At 43.8% G+C, this 18,894-nt stretch overlaps 1 protein-coding gene and 1 pseudogene across 1 annotated transcript in view; both read left to right on the top strand.

Annotated features, from left to right (window-relative positions):
* Positions 1–4,398, top strand: part of LOC138664071 (uncharacterized) — a 41,446-nt gene extending 37,048 nt beyond the window's left edge. Inside the window, exon 12 of the mRNA XM_069750495.1 lies at positions 3,212–4,398. Within this exon, the coding sequence (XP_069606596.1) occupies positions 3,212–3,738 (527 nt within the window). The 3' untranslated portion in view covers positions 3,739–4,398. The remainder of the gene's footprint in view (positions 1–3,211) is intronic.
* An 11,360-nt stretch (positions 4,399–15,758) lies between these two features.
* LOC138666641 (oocyte zinc finger protein XlCOF6.1-like) lies at positions 15,759–16,679 on the top strand (annotated as a pseudogene).
* The last annotated feature ends 2,215 nt before the right edge of the window (positions 16,680–18,894 follow it).

Consider the following 18,894-nt stretch of genomic DNA (forward strand, 5'->3'; position numbering starts at 1 on the left):
CAGAGTGCAAAGCAGGACTTAGTCCTAGCAGCTACAACGACCTTCCAAGAAGGACCAATGACCTAGCTGCAGTATCTGATCATGTGACCCTCGATCTCCACTGAGAGATCTTACTCTGGGCATGCTCAGAACGTGAAAAGCAGGACTTAGTCCCAGAAGCGTCTGCTCGCCACTGCCCAGTACTGACTTCAATGGCAGAAGCAGGAAATGCAGCAGTAACTCTTAGCACAGTCAGACTGAGCAAAACGTCCCCGCTGAGCAGGTTCCACTGCGGCAGGAGGAGAATGGGAGACCGCAGCGGAGATGGCCTGAGATTCCCCCCGTGCAGAGGCAGGAACTCGACCCCTAACAGTGTGTATCTTTATTTCTGAAAAAGAATTATAATTTATTTTGTTTTTTTTGCACACATATTAAAACCTAGGTAACTCAAGGCCTACTTGTCTGGCATGTGCACAAACTGCATTTTTTGCCCAAACTTCCCTGGCGTACCAAAATGTGTTACATCATATTTTACACTGTGAACTGTATTCAAGCATATCTCTATAGATCTCTAACATTAGTTGCTCCTATGCTTAACTATGTTGGATTTTTTTTATATGTCTTAATTGACTGGTGTGATATATGCAAAACGGTATGCACTTAAAGTCTCTCAGGCATTGCTCCAAAGTTTGTGAAGATTACAATGTTAAACATGTAAGGATTAGTGATGAGCAAATATACCGTATATATTCGAGTATAAGCCGAGATTTTCAGCAACAATTTTTGGGGCTGAAAGTTCCCCTCTCGGCTTATACTCAAGTCATGGTCGGCGGCGGGGTCAGCGGGTGAGGGGGAGAGACTACTGTCACATACTCACCTGCTCCTGGCGCTGTCCCTGCACGTCCCATGGTCTCCGGGCGCACGCAGCTCTTCCTCTGTTCAGTGGTTGCGTGGTACCGCTCATTAAAGTAATGAATATGGACTCCACTCCCATGGGGTGGAGCTGCATATTCATTACTGTAATGAGCGGTACCAGTGACCGCTGAACAGAGGAAGAAGCTGCGGGCGCCGGAGTTCAATCTGTCCAGGAGAAGCTGCCAGGGACCGTGCCAGGAGCAGGTGAGTATTTCATATTCACCTGTGCGCGTTCGACCGACGCTCCGTTTTCTCCGTCCTCTTGCTGTGACTGTTCAGGTCAGAGGGCGTGATGATGTATTAGTGTGCACGCCGCCCTCTGCCTGAACAGTCACTGAGGAGCAGCGGGCAGCAAGAAAGGTGAGTATGTCTTTTTTTTTAATTGCAGCAGCATTACATGGGGCATATTTTTATATGGAGCAACTTATGGGGCCATAATGAACTTGTAATGCAGCATTATACGTGACACAGTTTTGTATGGAGCATCTTATGGGGCCATAATGAACTTGAAATGCAGCATTATTTGTGACACAGTTTTATATGGAGCATCTTATGGGGCTATAATGAACTGTATGGAGCATTATATGGGGCTCCTGATTCAATATGGATATTCAAAAACACTTAGCCTACTGATGTCTCAATTAATTTTACTTTTATTGGTATCTTTTTTTATTTTTGAAATGTACCAGTAGCTGCTGCATTTCCCACCCTAGGCTTATACTCGAGTCATTAAGTTTTCCCAGTTTTTTTGTGGCAAAATTAAGGGGTCGGCTTATACTCGAGTATATACAGTACTCGTTACTCGAGATTTCCTGAGCACGCGCGGGGGTCCTCTGAGTATTTTTTTAGTGCTGGGAGTTTGTTTTTCTTGCCGCCGTTGAATGATTTACATCTAATAGCCAGCATGAGTACATGTGGGGATTCCCTAGCAACCAGGCAACCCCCACATATACTTATGCTGGCTATCAGATGTAAATCATTGAGCTGCGGCAAGAAAAACTAAAACTCCGAGCACTAAAAAATACTTGGAGGACCCCCAAGCATGCTCGAGAAATCTCGAGTATATTCGCTCATCACTAGTAAGGATCATCATGTGCTGCCTGCTATTTTTTAATCCAACATACACAAAAATTAAAACATAGTAGCCCCTTGGAGTGTTTTCTTTTAACATTTCTTGCTTCCCACACCACAGTATGTGTGTGACTGTGTTAAAGCCAATGTTTAGACTTAATTTATGCCATCATACACAATTATTCACAAAAGGCAAGCCCTTACATATGGCTAATGCTCATTGGTAATGTTTGTGTTGTTATACCCAGCCAAAGTCCTGCAGGCTATGTTTGTTCAAACAGCTTAGAACAGTGCTCATGGTGGACAATCCTTAATTTTTGTAATTACACCATCGCGCTAAAGGTACCTTCACACATAACGATATTGTTAACGATATCGTTGCTTTTTGTGACGTAGCAACGATATCGTTAATAAAATCGCTATGTGTGACAGCGACCAACGATCAGGCCCCTGCTGGGAGATCGTTGGTCGCTGAACAAAGTCCAGAACTTTATTTCGTCGCTGGATCTCCCGTGGACATCGCTGGATCGGCGTGTGTGACACCGATCCAGCGATGTCTTCACTGGTAACCAGGGTAAACATCGGGTAACTAAGCGCAGGGCCGCGCTTAGTAACCCGATGTTTACCCTGGTTACCATGCTAAAAGTAAAAAAAAACAAACACTAGATACTTACCTACCGCTGTCTGTCCTCCAGCGCTGCGCTCTGCACTCCTCCTGTACTGTCTGTGAGCCGGAAAGCAGAGCGGTGACGTCACCGCTCTGCTTTCCGGCTCCCAGACAGTACAGGAGGAGAGCAGAGAAGCAGAGCACAGCGCTGGAGGACAGACAGCGGTAGGTAAGTATGTAGTGTTTTTTACTTTTAGCATGGTAACCAGGGTAAACATCGGGTTACTAAGCGCGGCCCTGCGCTTAGTTACCCGATGTTTACCCTGGTTACCGGCATCGTTGGTCGCTGGAGAGCGGTCTGTGTGACAGCTCTCCAGCGACCAAACAGCGACGCTGCAGCGATCCGGATCGTTGTCGGTATCGCTGCAGCGTCGCTAAATGTGAAGGGGCCTTTAGTGGTCACACACTTCTTAGTCTCAATGGCAAGAGATAAGCATTTTTTTTTTTTGGGACCAGGCATGATGATCAAAATCATACTACTTTTTAAATCTAACATAGCTGAACACATTGTGTTGTTGTTTAATTAATATTTTGTTATTTGCGGGAATGTGACTTGTTGTTTTTAAACTTTCCCAACAGCAGCCCCAGCACCACAGGCAGCATCAACATCCAATCTACCTCAGTATCTTTCACACACTCTCCGAGATAGGCGAACCAGGCGACATGAACAGCCACGTATGCTGCCCAAGTTCATTGATTCTCCAGTTGTATCCATACTAAATTCCATGACACCTGAAATTTCAGCAGATCGGTTTTGTCGCTCCCTCGCTCCTTGCCTAGCCAAAGTTCCTGATGAATGGCAGGAACGGGTGCGGGCTGCAATCTTGACCCTCATTGCTGCAAGCCAAGGAGATCAGGACACATACGCGGTGCTAGGGCCCATTGAACAATGGCGAGCTGCCCAGCATCAAATACAGATGCCATCTGCTACCAACATACCACATGCACAAAATGTAGGTACACTATCTTCAGGGGCCAACCCTGGGACAGAAACACAACAATCACAGCAAATGCTTGCACCCTTGCCCATGCTTCCACCTCCTGCCTCCACACATCGTTATCCACAAATGTATGCTCCTGTTTGGTTTCCTCCTGCCCATTGCTAAACCCATGATTATGTGCAAATGTCTGATCCAGCCTCAATGCCTCATGCCCGTGCCAGTAGTCAGCAATATGGGCAAATGTCTGATCCAAGCACCACCTACAGCCAACATTCTGAAACAATGTCCTCCAGTCTCTGGGTGACAGTAGTGGTGCTCATTTTGCTATTCCACAGCCCTACAATCTGCCATCAAGGCACCAGACACCTGTGGTGAGCCAATTTGGTCCGCACAACCGTATGCCAAGAGGTAATACTTATAGTAGTTCGCAATCATATCTGAGCCAGATTGTTGACTCACAACCTACCTTACCTCAGCCACAAAGTGTTTCACAAACATTTTTGGATGAGTCTTGCAAAACACAACCTTATCCCCCATCTACATCTGTAACAGCATCAGTTTTGCAAAATCAACCTCCTCAAACAACCACACGCAAAGACCACAATGCCTACAGGACAAATGGCCTCATAGTCCTCCAGCCCCGAACGTGTAAGCGCAGAAAATACCATGGATGAATCTTTCTCCAGTAATGGTGACTTTGTGGATTTATGACTAACCTAAGTAGGTTACCTTCATTATGTTGTTAAAAATTTGGTTTATGTTTGGTACACCCTCGGATGAATACATGTGTTGTAAGAAAAATAAACCACATTGGTAAAGTGTTAATATGTCTTGTTTATTTGTCAGTCTGTGTAATTTTTACAATAATTAATTGATATGATCAAAAGAAAAAAATTAAAAGAAAAAGCAATATACCATACCTGTCCACCGTTATGTCCTACGAAGTCATCCATATCTGGCCCATACACAATTTACAACCAGAATGGTGGTAATATTAATCCGTCACGGATTAAAAATAATGGGAAAGGAGGAGATGGTGGTGGTGTACTCTGCTTCATTGACTAGCAGTAAGGTCACTGAAGCTGCGCCCCCTCACAGCCTCAACTGCGTTGAACTATTGACCGTGATCAAATGGCAGTGAAATTGTGCACTTCAAGTTCAGTATGTTTGAACAACATGATCGCAAGGTGACCCACTCTCCTTCCGGAAACATTCAATGAGTGAGGGTCTTGGGTATTTGGTGTTAGTCTACAATTATCAGAACAAATACATACTTTCTTACATGGCATAGTTATCACACCCAAAGTAAACTTATTATAATGAGGTATTAGTTATTTGTTATGGGTAGCAATGAGGCTTTGAGATGGCCATGTATCAGTTATCCACATCAAATGTAAGATCGCAACCAACGTCAAGGGTCCTCATTGCCTTGCGTGTCCCTAACCAATTTGTTAGAAAAGGGAACAAAAAATGGTATAATAAAATACACTTTTGGACAGAATACATATTTAAGTGTAACATTAGTTGGGCTCCTCCATTTTCCATGGCACACTACCCTCTGGTGTTAAAAAAAAAAATCAGCAAAGATATTCCTGACTATTAGGGCAGAGTGAGCTACTCGGGGAGCATGCGGTCTTTCCTCTGGTAATGCCACATTAACCACTCTCCCAACATCATCCAAGGATGGTTCTTGTTGTCTCCAGAAATTATGTAAAGTAACGGTAGCCTTTATGGCTGCCTGGACATTTTCTGGATGCATTTGGATTTGATTTTCAAAAATACGCCATCTTGAAGTCAAGATTCCAAAAGAACACTCAACCAATCGACGGGCTTTCATCAGTCGAGTGTTAATAATTCTTCTGCGGTTATCCAAACCTCGACGTGGTAATGGTCGAAGAACATGCCTTGAGAGCGCAAAACCTTCATCAGCATCCATGATAAATGGTGCAGGTGGTCCTGACGCACCAAGAAGCACAGATGGTGTGGGGCTGACGCAAAAGGAAGCACACATGGTTGTGGCAGATTTAAATTAGTGTCAGCAAGTCGCCGAGCTAATCTGGAAGCTCTAAAGATGTGAGCATCAGAGGCACTCCCATATGCCCCAATGTAAGCAAGAACAAAACAGTAGTTGCTGTCAGCTACAGCCAATGGAAAAATATTTTTTGTAATTAACCCCTTCATGACCTTGGGATTTTTAGTTTTTCCGTGTTCGTTTTTCACTCCACTCCTTCCCAGAGCCATAACTTTTTTATTTTTCCGTAAATTTGGCCATGTGAGGGCTTATTTTTGCGGGACGAGCTGTACTTTTGAACGACATCATTGGTTTTAGCATGTCGTGTACTAGAAAACGGGAAAAAAATTCCAAGTGTGGTGAAATTGCAAAAAAAGTGCAATCCCACACTTGTTTTTTGTTTGGCTTTTTTGCTAGGTTCACTAAATGCTAAAACTGACCTGACATTATGATTCTCCAGGTCAGTACGAGTTCATAGACACCTAATATGACTAGGTTATTTTTTACCTAAGTGGTGAAAAAAAATTCCAAACTTTGCTAAAAAAAAAAAAAATTGCGCCATTTTCCGATACTCGCAGCGTCTCCATTTTTCATGATTTGGGGTCGGTTGAGGGCTTTTTTTTTGCGTGCCGAGATGACATTTTTAATGATAGCATTTTGGTGCAGATACGTTCTTTTGATCGCCCGTTATTGCATTTTAATGCAATGTCGCGGCGACCAAAAAAACGTAATTCTGGCGTTTCCAATTTTTTTCTCGCTACGCTGTTTAGCGATCAGGTTAATGCTTTTTTTTAATTGATAGATCGGGCGATTCTGAGCGCGGCGATACCAAATATGTGTAGATTTGATTTTTTTTTTATTGATTTATTTTGATTGGGGCGAAAGGGGGGTGATTTAAACTTTTATATTTTTTTTATTTTTTTCACATTTTTTTTAACTTTTTTTTTTACTTTTGCCATGCTTCAATAGCCTCCATGGGAGGCTAGAAGCAGGCACAGCACGATCGCCTCTGCTACATAGCAGCGATCTGCTGTTCGCTGCTATGTAGCAGAATTGCAGGTGTGCTGTGAGCGCCGACCACAGGGTGGTGCTCACAGCTACCGGCGATCAGTAACCATAGAGGTCTCAAGGACCTCTATGGTTACCATTCTGAAGCATCGCCGACCTCCGATCATGTGACAGGGGTCGGCGATGACGTCATTTCCGGCCGCCCGGCCGGATGCGGTAGTTAAATGCCGCTGTCTGCGTTTGACAGCGGCATTTAACTAGTTAATAGGCGTGGGCAGATTCTGCTCGTGCCTATTACGGGCACATGTCAGCTGTTCAAAACAGCTGACATGTCCCGGCTTTGGTGCGGGCTCACTGCCGGAGCCCGCATCAAAGCGGGGCTTCTGACCTCGGACGTACTATCCCATCCGAGGTCAGAAAGGAGTTAAAATAACGAGATCCAGAGTTTGGCGGCTTCTTGACACGAATGTGTTTACCATCCAGGGCACCAATGCAGTTTGGGAACTTGGTGACTTCCATGAAACCCTGGGCAATCCGCAACCAGTCTTGTGTGTTTGGCTGAGGCATGAGGCGGCTCTTTAGCTTGTCCCAAATCAGATCACAGGTTGAGCGCACAATCCCGGATATGGTTGACGTGCCAAGGAGGAACTCAACATGAATTGAAGAATATGAGTGGCCAGTAGCCAGGAATCTGTTAACAACACCATAGTTTGAGTAACGGGGCAGTAATGGGAAAATAGGAGATGAGGTTTCTGGGCCCCTAAACTGTCCCTCAGGCTAGGCGGAGCCCTGTCTTTCCTTAACTTGGGGGTACCCTTGAAGGTAGGGAGGCCCAAGTCACTGAGCTGTCCCTATCTCCTGTTTAAACCCTGAGCTAAACCCCCAACCCCCACCCCAGGAGGTGAACAAAGTAAATAGCACCACAAAGCAAATAAACAGGATGACACAATATGAGAGTGAGGGGAACACAATACCAAAAGGGGAAGGCACAAACAACAAAGGAACAAGTAAAAAAAACTCAGCATTTAACTTGTGCACACAGCTGCTAAACTCCACAACACAGATTGTACAGCAACAGAGCTCCAAACACCAGACTTGGCTAACACCAGGGAGCTGCTCCTGTTGGTTTGATCTCCAGAAAGGACCTGTCTCACCAACAGTCAGCTGATGCACCAGGTGACCTTTTAAAGGATGTGGGCGTGGTCACCAGCAGCACTAGCTGACCCAGAAACACTGCAGTAAGGAAAAAAGCTTTAATGTGTGTGGAACCAGAGCTCTAACCAATCCAAAAATGGATCATGACAGTTTGGATGTGAAACAATCGCCATCAATTGTGGATTATGTTGATAAATCAAACAATTTTTACATAGTGAAGGTAATACAGCACAGATCAACATAAAAAATATGTTTTGTCCAATATAACCCACACCCATTAGTGCACCACACAGGTGTCACTTATAATGTACATTTCATAAAGTGTCCATGTTAAGAGTTTGGTTGTGGGCCCTACTATTTGATTTTTAGTAAGAATACATATCCAAACTGTATGTTTGGCTTTATTTCTATGCCAATGGTTAACAAAATATTTAGAATTGAGAGTCCTCAGTGGTTGATACCTTTTAATGGCTAACTGAAAAGATGGTAACAAATTGCAAGCTTTCGAGACTACAAAGGTCTTCTTCAATGTGCAATAATGGTTAACAAAGACATGTTTGGTAGTTACTAGGGTTTCGCGACCTTGACTTTTTTAGGGTCGAGCCGGGTTTCGCGAAACCCGACTATCTCAAAAGTCGAGTCGAGTGAAATCGGCCGATTATGGCGAAAAGTCGAGGATCGACCGAAACACGAAACCCAATGCAAAGGCAATGGGATTTTTTTTTTTCTCTCTCTCTCTCTCTCTCTCTCCCCCTCTCCCCTCCGTCCGTCCCTGAACTGAAAAGCTGGTGTTACACAGTGCAAATCGCTACAGCGCACAAGCGACAACATGGCGATAGGCGTCCACGCCCCTAAGACCTATGTCATCACTCTGCCCACGCCCCTTCATTGGCTGAAAAAAATGGCGCCAAGCGCGTCATACGAAACGCGACTTTGGCGCGAAAGTCGCGTACCGCATGGCCGACCCCACACAGGGATCGGGTCGGGTTTCATGAAACCCGACTTTGCCAAAAGTCGGCGACTTTTGAAAATGAACGATCCGTTTCGCTCAACCCTAGTAGTTACGATTATGGTCATTGTATAACCTAGTGAACTAGAACATTACTCACTAGAAATTTAAACACTTAACCCACTACGATGGTTTGCACATTATTGGTCACACTATCATGTTTTGCACAAAAATATTACCTCAAGGTTACTAGCAAACGCTCTTTCGGAGAAATGCTGAGTCGCATGCAGGTGTCTTGTTTGAGAAGGTAAGGCCGCAAAACATGAAGTATGTTGTCAAAGCCGGGAATGGAAAGACGACAAAAAGTAACAAACTTCACCGGGTATCTGCGAAGTTCATTATACAATTTTGTAAAATGACCATATGCCCCATGTAGCAAGAGTAGAGGGTGAACCCATAGCCTCTTTTGCAGCTGTGGATCTTCATCAGGCATATGGTGGCAAACCATAAAGCGCCGTGACACAAGCCATATGCCACCCACAACAACGCCTCATTGTCAGTACACACATTTGTGACACCAAATGAGTCCTAAAACACACTCCTAAGATGATATGTCATTGTCCAAAAATTTTTAGGAACTGTTTTAACACATAATCACTAATGGATCACACCTTTGCAAGTTCCAAGCCTTTAGTTAGTGCCTTAACCCCTTATATGCATGTAGAAAAGCCGCGGAGACACCATCACGTGTTTCTCAACGCAAGCAATAAATAGCCAGGTCTTTCACCGGGAAGGAACAACCACGGGAAGGGCAGCATCCAAAAAGGAAAACCACCTATGCCAAAACATGGTATCCATCCACAGACAGCTGTTTCTTTTTTTTTTTTTTTCCCTCAGATGGGAAAATCCACGGTCCAGAAATCCAAGACCAAAGAAAAATCCCAAACAGCTGCGTCAAATCCAAAACACGAAAGCTGTTCCCATCATCGTTGGAAAATTTCAGTTTACTACAACATCAGAAAAACCAAGTCAAGACATATTTACAAGGTATCTCCACTTCTTCACCTTCCAAATCCCTTCGGCATCCACCTCCCCCCTTCTTCTTTTATCCCATAGAAAACACACTTACATCTTCCCCAAAATCACTTTTAGACTATTCTTTACTACAATTTCCTTTCTCTTAAAAACATACACATTCCTCACATCCCATAATACTTCCTTTATACATGCAACTATTAACCACAACACTCTCTCCTTCACTCCATCACACATTTCCAAGCCAAACATGAACAACTCGAATGATAACAAGCTCACACCACACAATTCTTTACACAACGGTCCCATTCTTCCAATCACCTCCCTAGCATAATGACAATTCCAAAACACATGTATTACACTTTCCCTTCCACCACACCCACCTCTCGGGCACATATCACTGCTCCCCAACCCACGATTCTTCTGAAATTCTCTAACTGGTAACACTCCATGCAAAGACTGCCACACAATCTCACTCTGCCTATTCGTCATACCGTCCAACCGCACTTTCTTCCATACTTTTTCTATATCATTCCCTCTATCCATGTTTATTCCACACTCTGTCTCTCTACATTCAATCATCCTATACACAGCCTTCTTATTACCCAACAACCTAACATCCACATCACACAACTCATACTTCACCAAAAATTTATAAACCCACACATACCATCTAGGCACGTCAAAAGCAACCGGATACCTCAGATCCCTCTCTCGCCACCTCAAACGAAATAAATACGCCCCAAACAAAAACCTACACAGACAAGAAAACTTCCCATCCATCCTAATCACCCTCAACACAAAAATCACAATATTTACACCAAAAAACACCTCAAGGTTTGGAAAACCCAACCCACCTTTTTCTAAACGTTTCACCAAAACCTCCCTCCTAGCCCTCTCCATTCTAGAATTCCACAAAAACACAAACAGAATCCTATTTAACCCTCTCATACACATATACCCCGGCGGAAAGACCACTGCAATATATAAGAAAATAGGCAAAATCACACTTTTAATAACTAAGATTTTTCCAAAAAACGAAAGACTTCTCATCTTCCAAAAACATAACTTCCGCTCAACCTTTCCTTTCGCATCATCCCAACTTTCTTTCCCATCCAAACTCTCTGAAAATTTCACACCCAAAACCTTAATAGACCCAGTCACCTCATTCACTCCTACATCCTTGCTTAAAACCCCTCCCCCAAAAACCTTACACTCACTCTTCTCCCAATTCACCTTAAATGCTGACGCACCACAAAAAATAGACGCTAATAACTTCACCCGCCTCACAGAATACTCTGAATCACACAACACACACACGTCATCCATATAAGCACTAACCTTCCATTCCCTCCCTCCACCTCCTGGCACTTGTACACCTCTAATCACTTTATCTTTCCTCAACATACAAAGCAACGGTTCAATCGCACAAATAAAAACCACAGGAGACAAAGGACAACCTTGTCGCACACCTGAAAAAACATTCACTCTTCTACCCACAGAACCATTCATCAAAACACAACTATAAATGTCTTTATATAAGCTCCTGACCCTCCGAACAAAATCAGGCGGAAACCCCATTCTCAATAATACCCGGAACAAAAAACTATGTGCTAACCGATCATACGCCTTTTCAAAGTCCAAACTCAAAACAAATACACTCTTCTTCCGACTCATACAGTCCCACAAACAATCTCTCAACATACACACACACTCATGTATACGTCTCCCAGGCACTGCACAACACTGTTCATCCCCAATCACACTCTCTATCACATCACGCATCTTATTCGCCATTACTTTCGCATAGATCTTATAATCGCAATTCAACAACGTTATCGGTCTCCAATTTTTTAAACTCTTCAAATCTCCTTTTTTAGGTATTAACACAACCATCCCTGCACGCATACTCTCAGCCACCTCCATACTAGACCACATATACTTACACACATCCACAAAATCCTTACCAATCACATGCCACATCACCCTATAAAACTCTATAGGAAGACCATCCTCTCCTGGAGTCTTATTTAACACCATGCTATTCATTACCTTCCATACCTCATCACCTGTCACCTCACCCATCACTCTCTCTCTCTCCATCTCACTCAATTTATTTTCTAATACACTTAGTATATCCTCCTCCAAAGCCTCATCCCTCCACTTCACTGCATACAGCTCCTCATAAAACTTAGCCACATGTTCACACATATCCTCCCCACTTACCTCTCTTCCATCCACTGCATTCAAAACACCCATACTCTGCTTTTTCCCAAAAACCTTTTTAAAGAAAAACCTCGAACACCTTTCATCTTGCTCCATTCTATCAATTTTTGCCCTAAAAATAATACTCTTCCCTTTCTCTTCCAAAAACTCTTTAATTTCTTTTTTAACCTTTTTTATCCCCTCCTCCACCTCCATTCCTCCTTCCCTCAATTTATACAATAAACATAAATGGGCATTCAACTTAAAGGGAACCTGTCACCCCGTTTTTTGAGATTGAGCTATAAATACTGTTAAATAGGGCCTGCGCTGTGTGTTCCTATAGTGTATGTAGTGTACCCCGATTCCCCATGTATGCTGAGAAATAACTTACCAAAGTCGCCGTTTTCGCCTGTCAATCAGGCTGGTCAGGTCGGGAGGGCGTGGTGACATCGGTGGTTCTTCCTCAGCTTTACGTTGGTGGCGTAGTGGCGTAGTGGTGAACAAGCAGCGCGCGATCTGCGCTGTCATCCCTTGCATCGGTGGGGGCGGCCATCTTCCTGGGGCCGCGCGTGCGCAGATCGAGTGCTCTGCTGCACGGGGCTTCAGGAAAATGGCCGCGGGATGCCGCGCGTGCGCATTAGAGATCGCGGCGGCCATTTTCCCAAAGCCGAGATGCAAACTCGGCTTTGGGAAAATGGCCGCCGCGATCTCTAATGCGCACGCGCGGCATCCCGCGGCCATTTTCCTGAAGCCCCGTGCAGCAGAGCACTCGATCTGCGCACGCGCGGCCCCAGGAAGATGGCCGCCCCCACCGACGAAAGGGATGACAGCGCAGATCGCGCGCTGTGTCTTCACCACTACGCCACTACGCCACCAACGTAAAGCTGAGGAAGAACCACCGATGTCACCACGCCCTCCCGACCTGACCAGCCTGATTGACAGGCGAAAACGGCGACTTTGGTAAGTTATTTCTCAGCATACATAGGGAATCGGGGTACACTACATACACTATAGGAACACACAGCGCAGGCCCTATTTAACAGTATTTATAGCTCAATCTCAAAAAACGGGGTGACAGGTTCCCTTTAACAAACTTTCCCCTCTTAATTGCCGCAAATTCATACCCCACACTTTAAAAAAACTTTTTTGTCTGCCTCTTAACCCAATCCCACCACTCACAATCATTCCCAAAATTTTCCTTACTCTTACACCACTGTTCATACTTTCTCACATACTCCTTCCTCACAGCTTCATTTTCCAACAATTTCACATTTAATTTCCACAAACCCTTTCCAAACACACCACTAACATTAATATCTAACTCGCACAACACACAAACATGGTCCGAAAAAACTACCCTATCCTGCTTATATCCAACAGGAATAATATTTTTAGAAATAAAACAATAATCCAACCTGGACTGTGCTATTCCACTATCAGAAAAAAAGGTATCTAACAAAGGGTTAACCTTACACACACGCTGCATATCACTCAAATCAAAGTCAGTAACTAACTCCAGCAAAACTTTTCCAGACACATCCACATTCACTCCCCCCACATCACAATTTATATCACCCACAATCACCACAGGCACTCTTCCTGGAACAAAAAGCTTCACTTTTTCAAATAATAACTTACGCTCATTTTTTTCTACTGGCGCATAAATATTGATAACACAAAACTTAGCATTTTTATATTCAAAATTTGCTAAGATACACCTCTCCACCTCCACCACCAAATAATTATTCAAAACCACCTCCTGCCCCTTAACTAAAATACCCACACCATCATTTCTATTATTTGCACTACCAGACCATACAGACGCACCATAAGACCACTCATCCCCTTTCACACCATCCACAATCCCACATTCTTGCAAACAAAAAATAGATGTACTCTGCATAGCTAAAAAAATCCAAAATTGCTGCTCTCCTCCTCGCTTTCTTAAAAACTCTCACATTTTGAGAAACTATAGAAAAATCCATACTGCAAAAACAAAAAACACAATGCAAAAATTACCACAAAATTACACACATTACACAAAAAGCCCTTGACAAAGGTCAAGACTCACAGAAAGGAGAGAAAAAAAAACAACACTGAGCTTTCATTTTACCCAGTATCACCATTGTCCTCCTCTGCCATTCGGACTGAACAGCAAGTCTCTGAATCACTAACCCCTTCGTGCTCACTCCATTTTTTTTTAGCTGGCCCAATTTTCCTGTTAGGCATACTACTGCATGCCTCATCACTTTCCCCATCCTCCTCCCTCTGACACTTATTCCCACCACTGTCCTCATCTGAAGAAAGCCCTCCAATATTCTGAGGATCTGAGGGGTGCACAGGGCTCTCAGCTTCAGAAATGCGCACGTTTTCCTCCGTTGCATCCATTGCTTCCTCAAGAGAAAACATTTCAGGCACAGTAGAGTCATCATCTTCTTCCTCATCTTCTTCCTGATCTTCTTCCTTATTAAACCCCTTCTCTACTTTTTTTGCCTCTAACCAAAACTCCTTATCTTCCTTCTGTGCATCACTCATAGCACCACGGGGTGCTAGCACAATGTCATCTGGAGTCACAGAGCGTCTTTCCCTCTCCCTCTCCCTCCTTTCCTCTCTCTCCATTCTTTCAGATTCCTTTCTGATAATCGCCAACCTCCTCCTTCTCTCCTCCTCTCTCCATTCACTCTCTGAGCGTCTAGGCGCCCTCCGCGGACAATCCTTATACATGTGGTCACTACTACCACACACGTCACAGGTCTTAGCCATCGGGCAATCACCAGCCATATGCCCCTCCTTCTTGCAGTTTCGGCAACACTGCCCCTTCTGGCAGTCTGCCTGGACATGTCCAAAAGAGAAACATCTCCTGCAAAACAGAGGCTGCCCAGGGTACGTGAGGAAACCCCTATGCCCTGCCACAGAGAAGTTCGCCGGAGGGTGTCTGAACCCACCCACACTGCCAGGATCTCTTCTGAACCTTACACGATACTTGTATCGACAATTGAAGATTCCTAAGCAGTTCACTTGCTTCTCTCCGTTTGAAACAAAGTCACAGTACTGTGAGAGAAAGCTCTCCAACAATGCAGGTTCAGTAAAGGGGTTATAGACAGTGATAGTCACCTGCCTTTCCTGAAGACCAAACAGTGGTTCACATTTGACTCCCTTCAAACAGGGATCTCCGGCATGATTCCGAAACCACTCATAGACATTCAGGCAATCATGCTCCGACATAAAAGTAACATCGTAGTTACCTTGATTAGGGAACTCATTGATACTATAGATGTTCTCCCGTTTTCCTCCAGCCTTTTCCTCAATAAGGTCACGAACGATAAAGACCACGCTGTTCCTTGCCCGGATAGATGGCTCCAACGTCACTCGGATGGTGTTCTTCACATAACTCATCTTCAAAGCTGTCGGTATAAACTACCACAGAAAAAAAACAGAATTCTCTGCAAAAGAGTCTGGATTCCTCCAGAAAACCTCACTCCTGACAGCTGTTTCGGGGTTTTTGCCCCTCATCAGTGTGGAGTAGGAAACTTGCTATTAGGAGCAGTGCCCAGTGAAAGGACTATAAACATAAGGATGAATGACCTCGGGGAGATCAAAACATCCAACACCGCGGAGACACCATCACGTGTTTCTCAACGCAGTGATCCAGAACACTGCCCCCATCCCTTATGGGAAATATGCAAATGCATGTAGAAAAGCCGCGGAGACACCATCACGTGTTTCTCAACGCAAGCAATAACTAGCCAGGTCTTTCACCGGAAGGAACAACCACGGGAAGGGCAGCATACAAAAAGGAAAACCACCTTTTTAACCCCTTATATGGACCTCAAAACCTTTTTGTGTGATACGTATTCACACAGACAGCACAAGCACACACGGACGATAAACACGGACACACAGACAGCACACAGATCACACACGGATGACCTACGTGCACACACGGACACGGATAGCTCCGGGACCGTTTATTCACGTACCGGAAAAATCTGGACATGTGAGACTGACCTAAGTCACACAGGGGAGAAACCGTTTTTATGTTCCGAATGTGGGGGTTGTTTAAATCAGAGATCAAATCTTGTTAGACATCAGAGAACTCACATGGCTAAAAGCCATTTTCATGTGCAGAATGTGGGAAATATTTTATAGATAAATCACATCTTGTTAGACATCAGAGAACTCACACTGGGCAAAAGCCATTTTCATCTTCAGAATGTGGGAAATGTTTTATAGATAAATCACATCTTGATAAGCATCAAAGAGCTCACACTGGGCAAAATACATTTTAATGTTCAGAATGTAAAAGCCATTTTCATCTTCAGAATGTGGGAAATGTTTTATAGATAAATCACATCTTGTTAAGCATCAAAGAGCTCACACTGGGCAAAAGACATTTTAATGTTCAGAATGTGGGAAATGTTTTATAGATAAATCAAATCTTGTTAAACATCAGAGAACTCACACAGGGAAAAGCCACTTTCATGTTCAGAATGTGGGAAATGTTTTACAGATAAATCACATCTTGTTAAACATCAGAGAACTCACATATTGGACATGCCATTTTTATGTTTAAAATGTGAGAAATATTTTAAAAGGAAATCAAATCTTGTTTTGCATCAAAAAAACTCACAAAGTTCAGGTAGATGCTATTTGATTAACCCCTTAAGTCCCAAGGGCAGTTTGCATGTTAATGACCGGGCCAATTTTTACAATTCTGACCACTGTCCCTTTATGAGGTTATAATTCTGGAACACTTCAATGGAACCTGATGATTCTGACACTGTTTTCTCGTGACATATTGTACTTCGTGATAGTGGTTAAATTTCTTCAATAAGACTTGCATTTATTTGTGAAAAAAACTTTAGCGAAAATTTCGCAATTTTCCAAATTTCAATTTTTATGCCCTTAAATCACAGAGATATGTCACACAAAATACTTAGTACGTACCATTTCCCACATGTCTACTTTACATCAGCACAATTTTGGAACCAAAATTTTTTTTTGTTAGGGAGTTATAAGGGTTAAAAGTTGACCAGCAATTTCTCATTTTTACAACACAGGGACCACATCTCATTTGAAGTCATTTTGAGGGGTCTATATGATAGAAAATAACTAAGTGTGACACCATTCTAAACACTGCACCCCTCAAGGTGCTCAAAATCACACTCAAGAAGTTTATTAACCCTTCAGGTGTTTCACAGGAATTTTTGGAATGTTTAAATAAAAATGAACATTTAAATTTTTTTCACACAAAAATTACTTCAGCTCCAATTTGTTTTATTTTACCAAGGGTAACAGGAGAAAATGAACACCAAAAGTTGTTGTACAATTTGTCCTGAGTACGCCGATACCTCATATGTGGGGGTAAACCACTGTTTGGGCGCATGGCAGAGCTCAGAAGGGAAGGATCGCTATATGACTTTTCAATGCAAAATTGACTGGAATTGAGATGGGACGCCATGTTGCGTTGGAGAGCCCCTGATGTGCCTAAACATTGAAACCCCCCACAAGTGACACCATTTTGGAAAGTAGACCCCATAAGGAACTTATCTAGGTGTGTGGTGAGTACTTTCTCCCACCAAGTGTTTCACAGAAGTTTATAATGCAGAGCCGTAAAAATAAAAAATCATATTTTTTCACAAAAATGATCTTTTCGCCCCCAATTTTTTATTTTCCCAAGGGTAGGAGGAAAAATTGGACCCCAAAAGTTGTTGTGCAATTTGTCCTGAGTACGCTGATACCCCATATGTGGGAGTAAACTACTGTTTGGGCGCATGGCAGAGCTCGAAAGGGAAGGAGCGTTGTTTGACTTTTCAATGCAAAATTGACTGGAATTGAGATGGGATGCCATGTTGCGTTTGGAGAGCCACTGATGTGCCTAAACATTGAAACCCCCCAAAAGTGACACAATATTGGAAAGTAGACCCCCTAAGGAACTTATCTAGATGTGATGTGAGAGCTTTGAATCTCCAAGTGTTTCACTACAGTTTATAACGCAGAGCCGTGAAAAAAAAAATATTTTTTTCCCACAAAAATTATATTTAAGCCCCCAGTTTTGTATTTTCCCAAGGGTAACAGGAGAAATTGGACCCCAAAAGTTGTTGTCCAATTTCTCCTGAGTACGCTGATACCCCATATAACACAGCCCACGTAGTATATAGAACAGCCATGTAGTATATAGCACAACCCACGTAACATATAACATCCCATATAGTATATAGCACAGCCACATATCATATAACACAGCCCACGTAGTATATAACAGCCCATATAGTATATAGCACAGCCCATGTAGTATATAACACAGCCATGTAGTATATGGCACAGACATGTAGTATGCAGCACAGCCACCTCCCCTAAGAATGGCCCCATAGTCCAGTACTCACTGTTATAGTTATAAAAAAAAACACTCCTCACCTTTCAATGAGCCCGCGCTGCTCCCTGCATCGGTCTCGGCGGCTGCCGCTGCACTGTCTGAAACCAGCGAGTGCATGATGATGTCATCGCGCACCCGCAGCGGAAATATCAGAGGCAGAGTGGGGAATGATGGGAGAAGGAGCATCAGGTGACACTCTCTCCTCAATCATTTGCTTTGAACTTTACCGGCAGACGCCAGTATAGTTCAATGCAGCGGCAGGGGAGTTGGCGCTGGCGACAGGCGAGCCCACCTGCCTCACAGAGGCCCCATAGCGGCTGATGATGTGCCGCTAGCTGAGGGCCCCTGGGGGAGCGGGGGCTCTAAGCAGCTGCCTGCCCTTAACGCTGGCCCTGAATGGGCCCCCCTGTCTCGCGAGGGCCCCGACACTTGCCCGGGTATGCCGGGTGCTGACGCCGGCCCTGCCTGAAAGTGCTCAAAACCAGATGCAAGAAGAATTTTAACTCTTCAAGATGCATGACAGGAATGAAAATAATGTGGAAGAAAAAAATGAAAATGTTACTTTTTCCCGCAAAAATATTG

This window comes from Ranitomeya imitator, chromosome 2 (genome assembly GCF_032444005.1).
Source record: "Ranitomeya imitator isolate aRanImi1 chromosome 2, aRanImi1.pri, whole genome shotgun sequence".
NCBI lineage: Eukaryota > Metazoa > Chordata > Amphibia > Anura > Dendrobatidae > Ranitomeya > Ranitomeya imitator.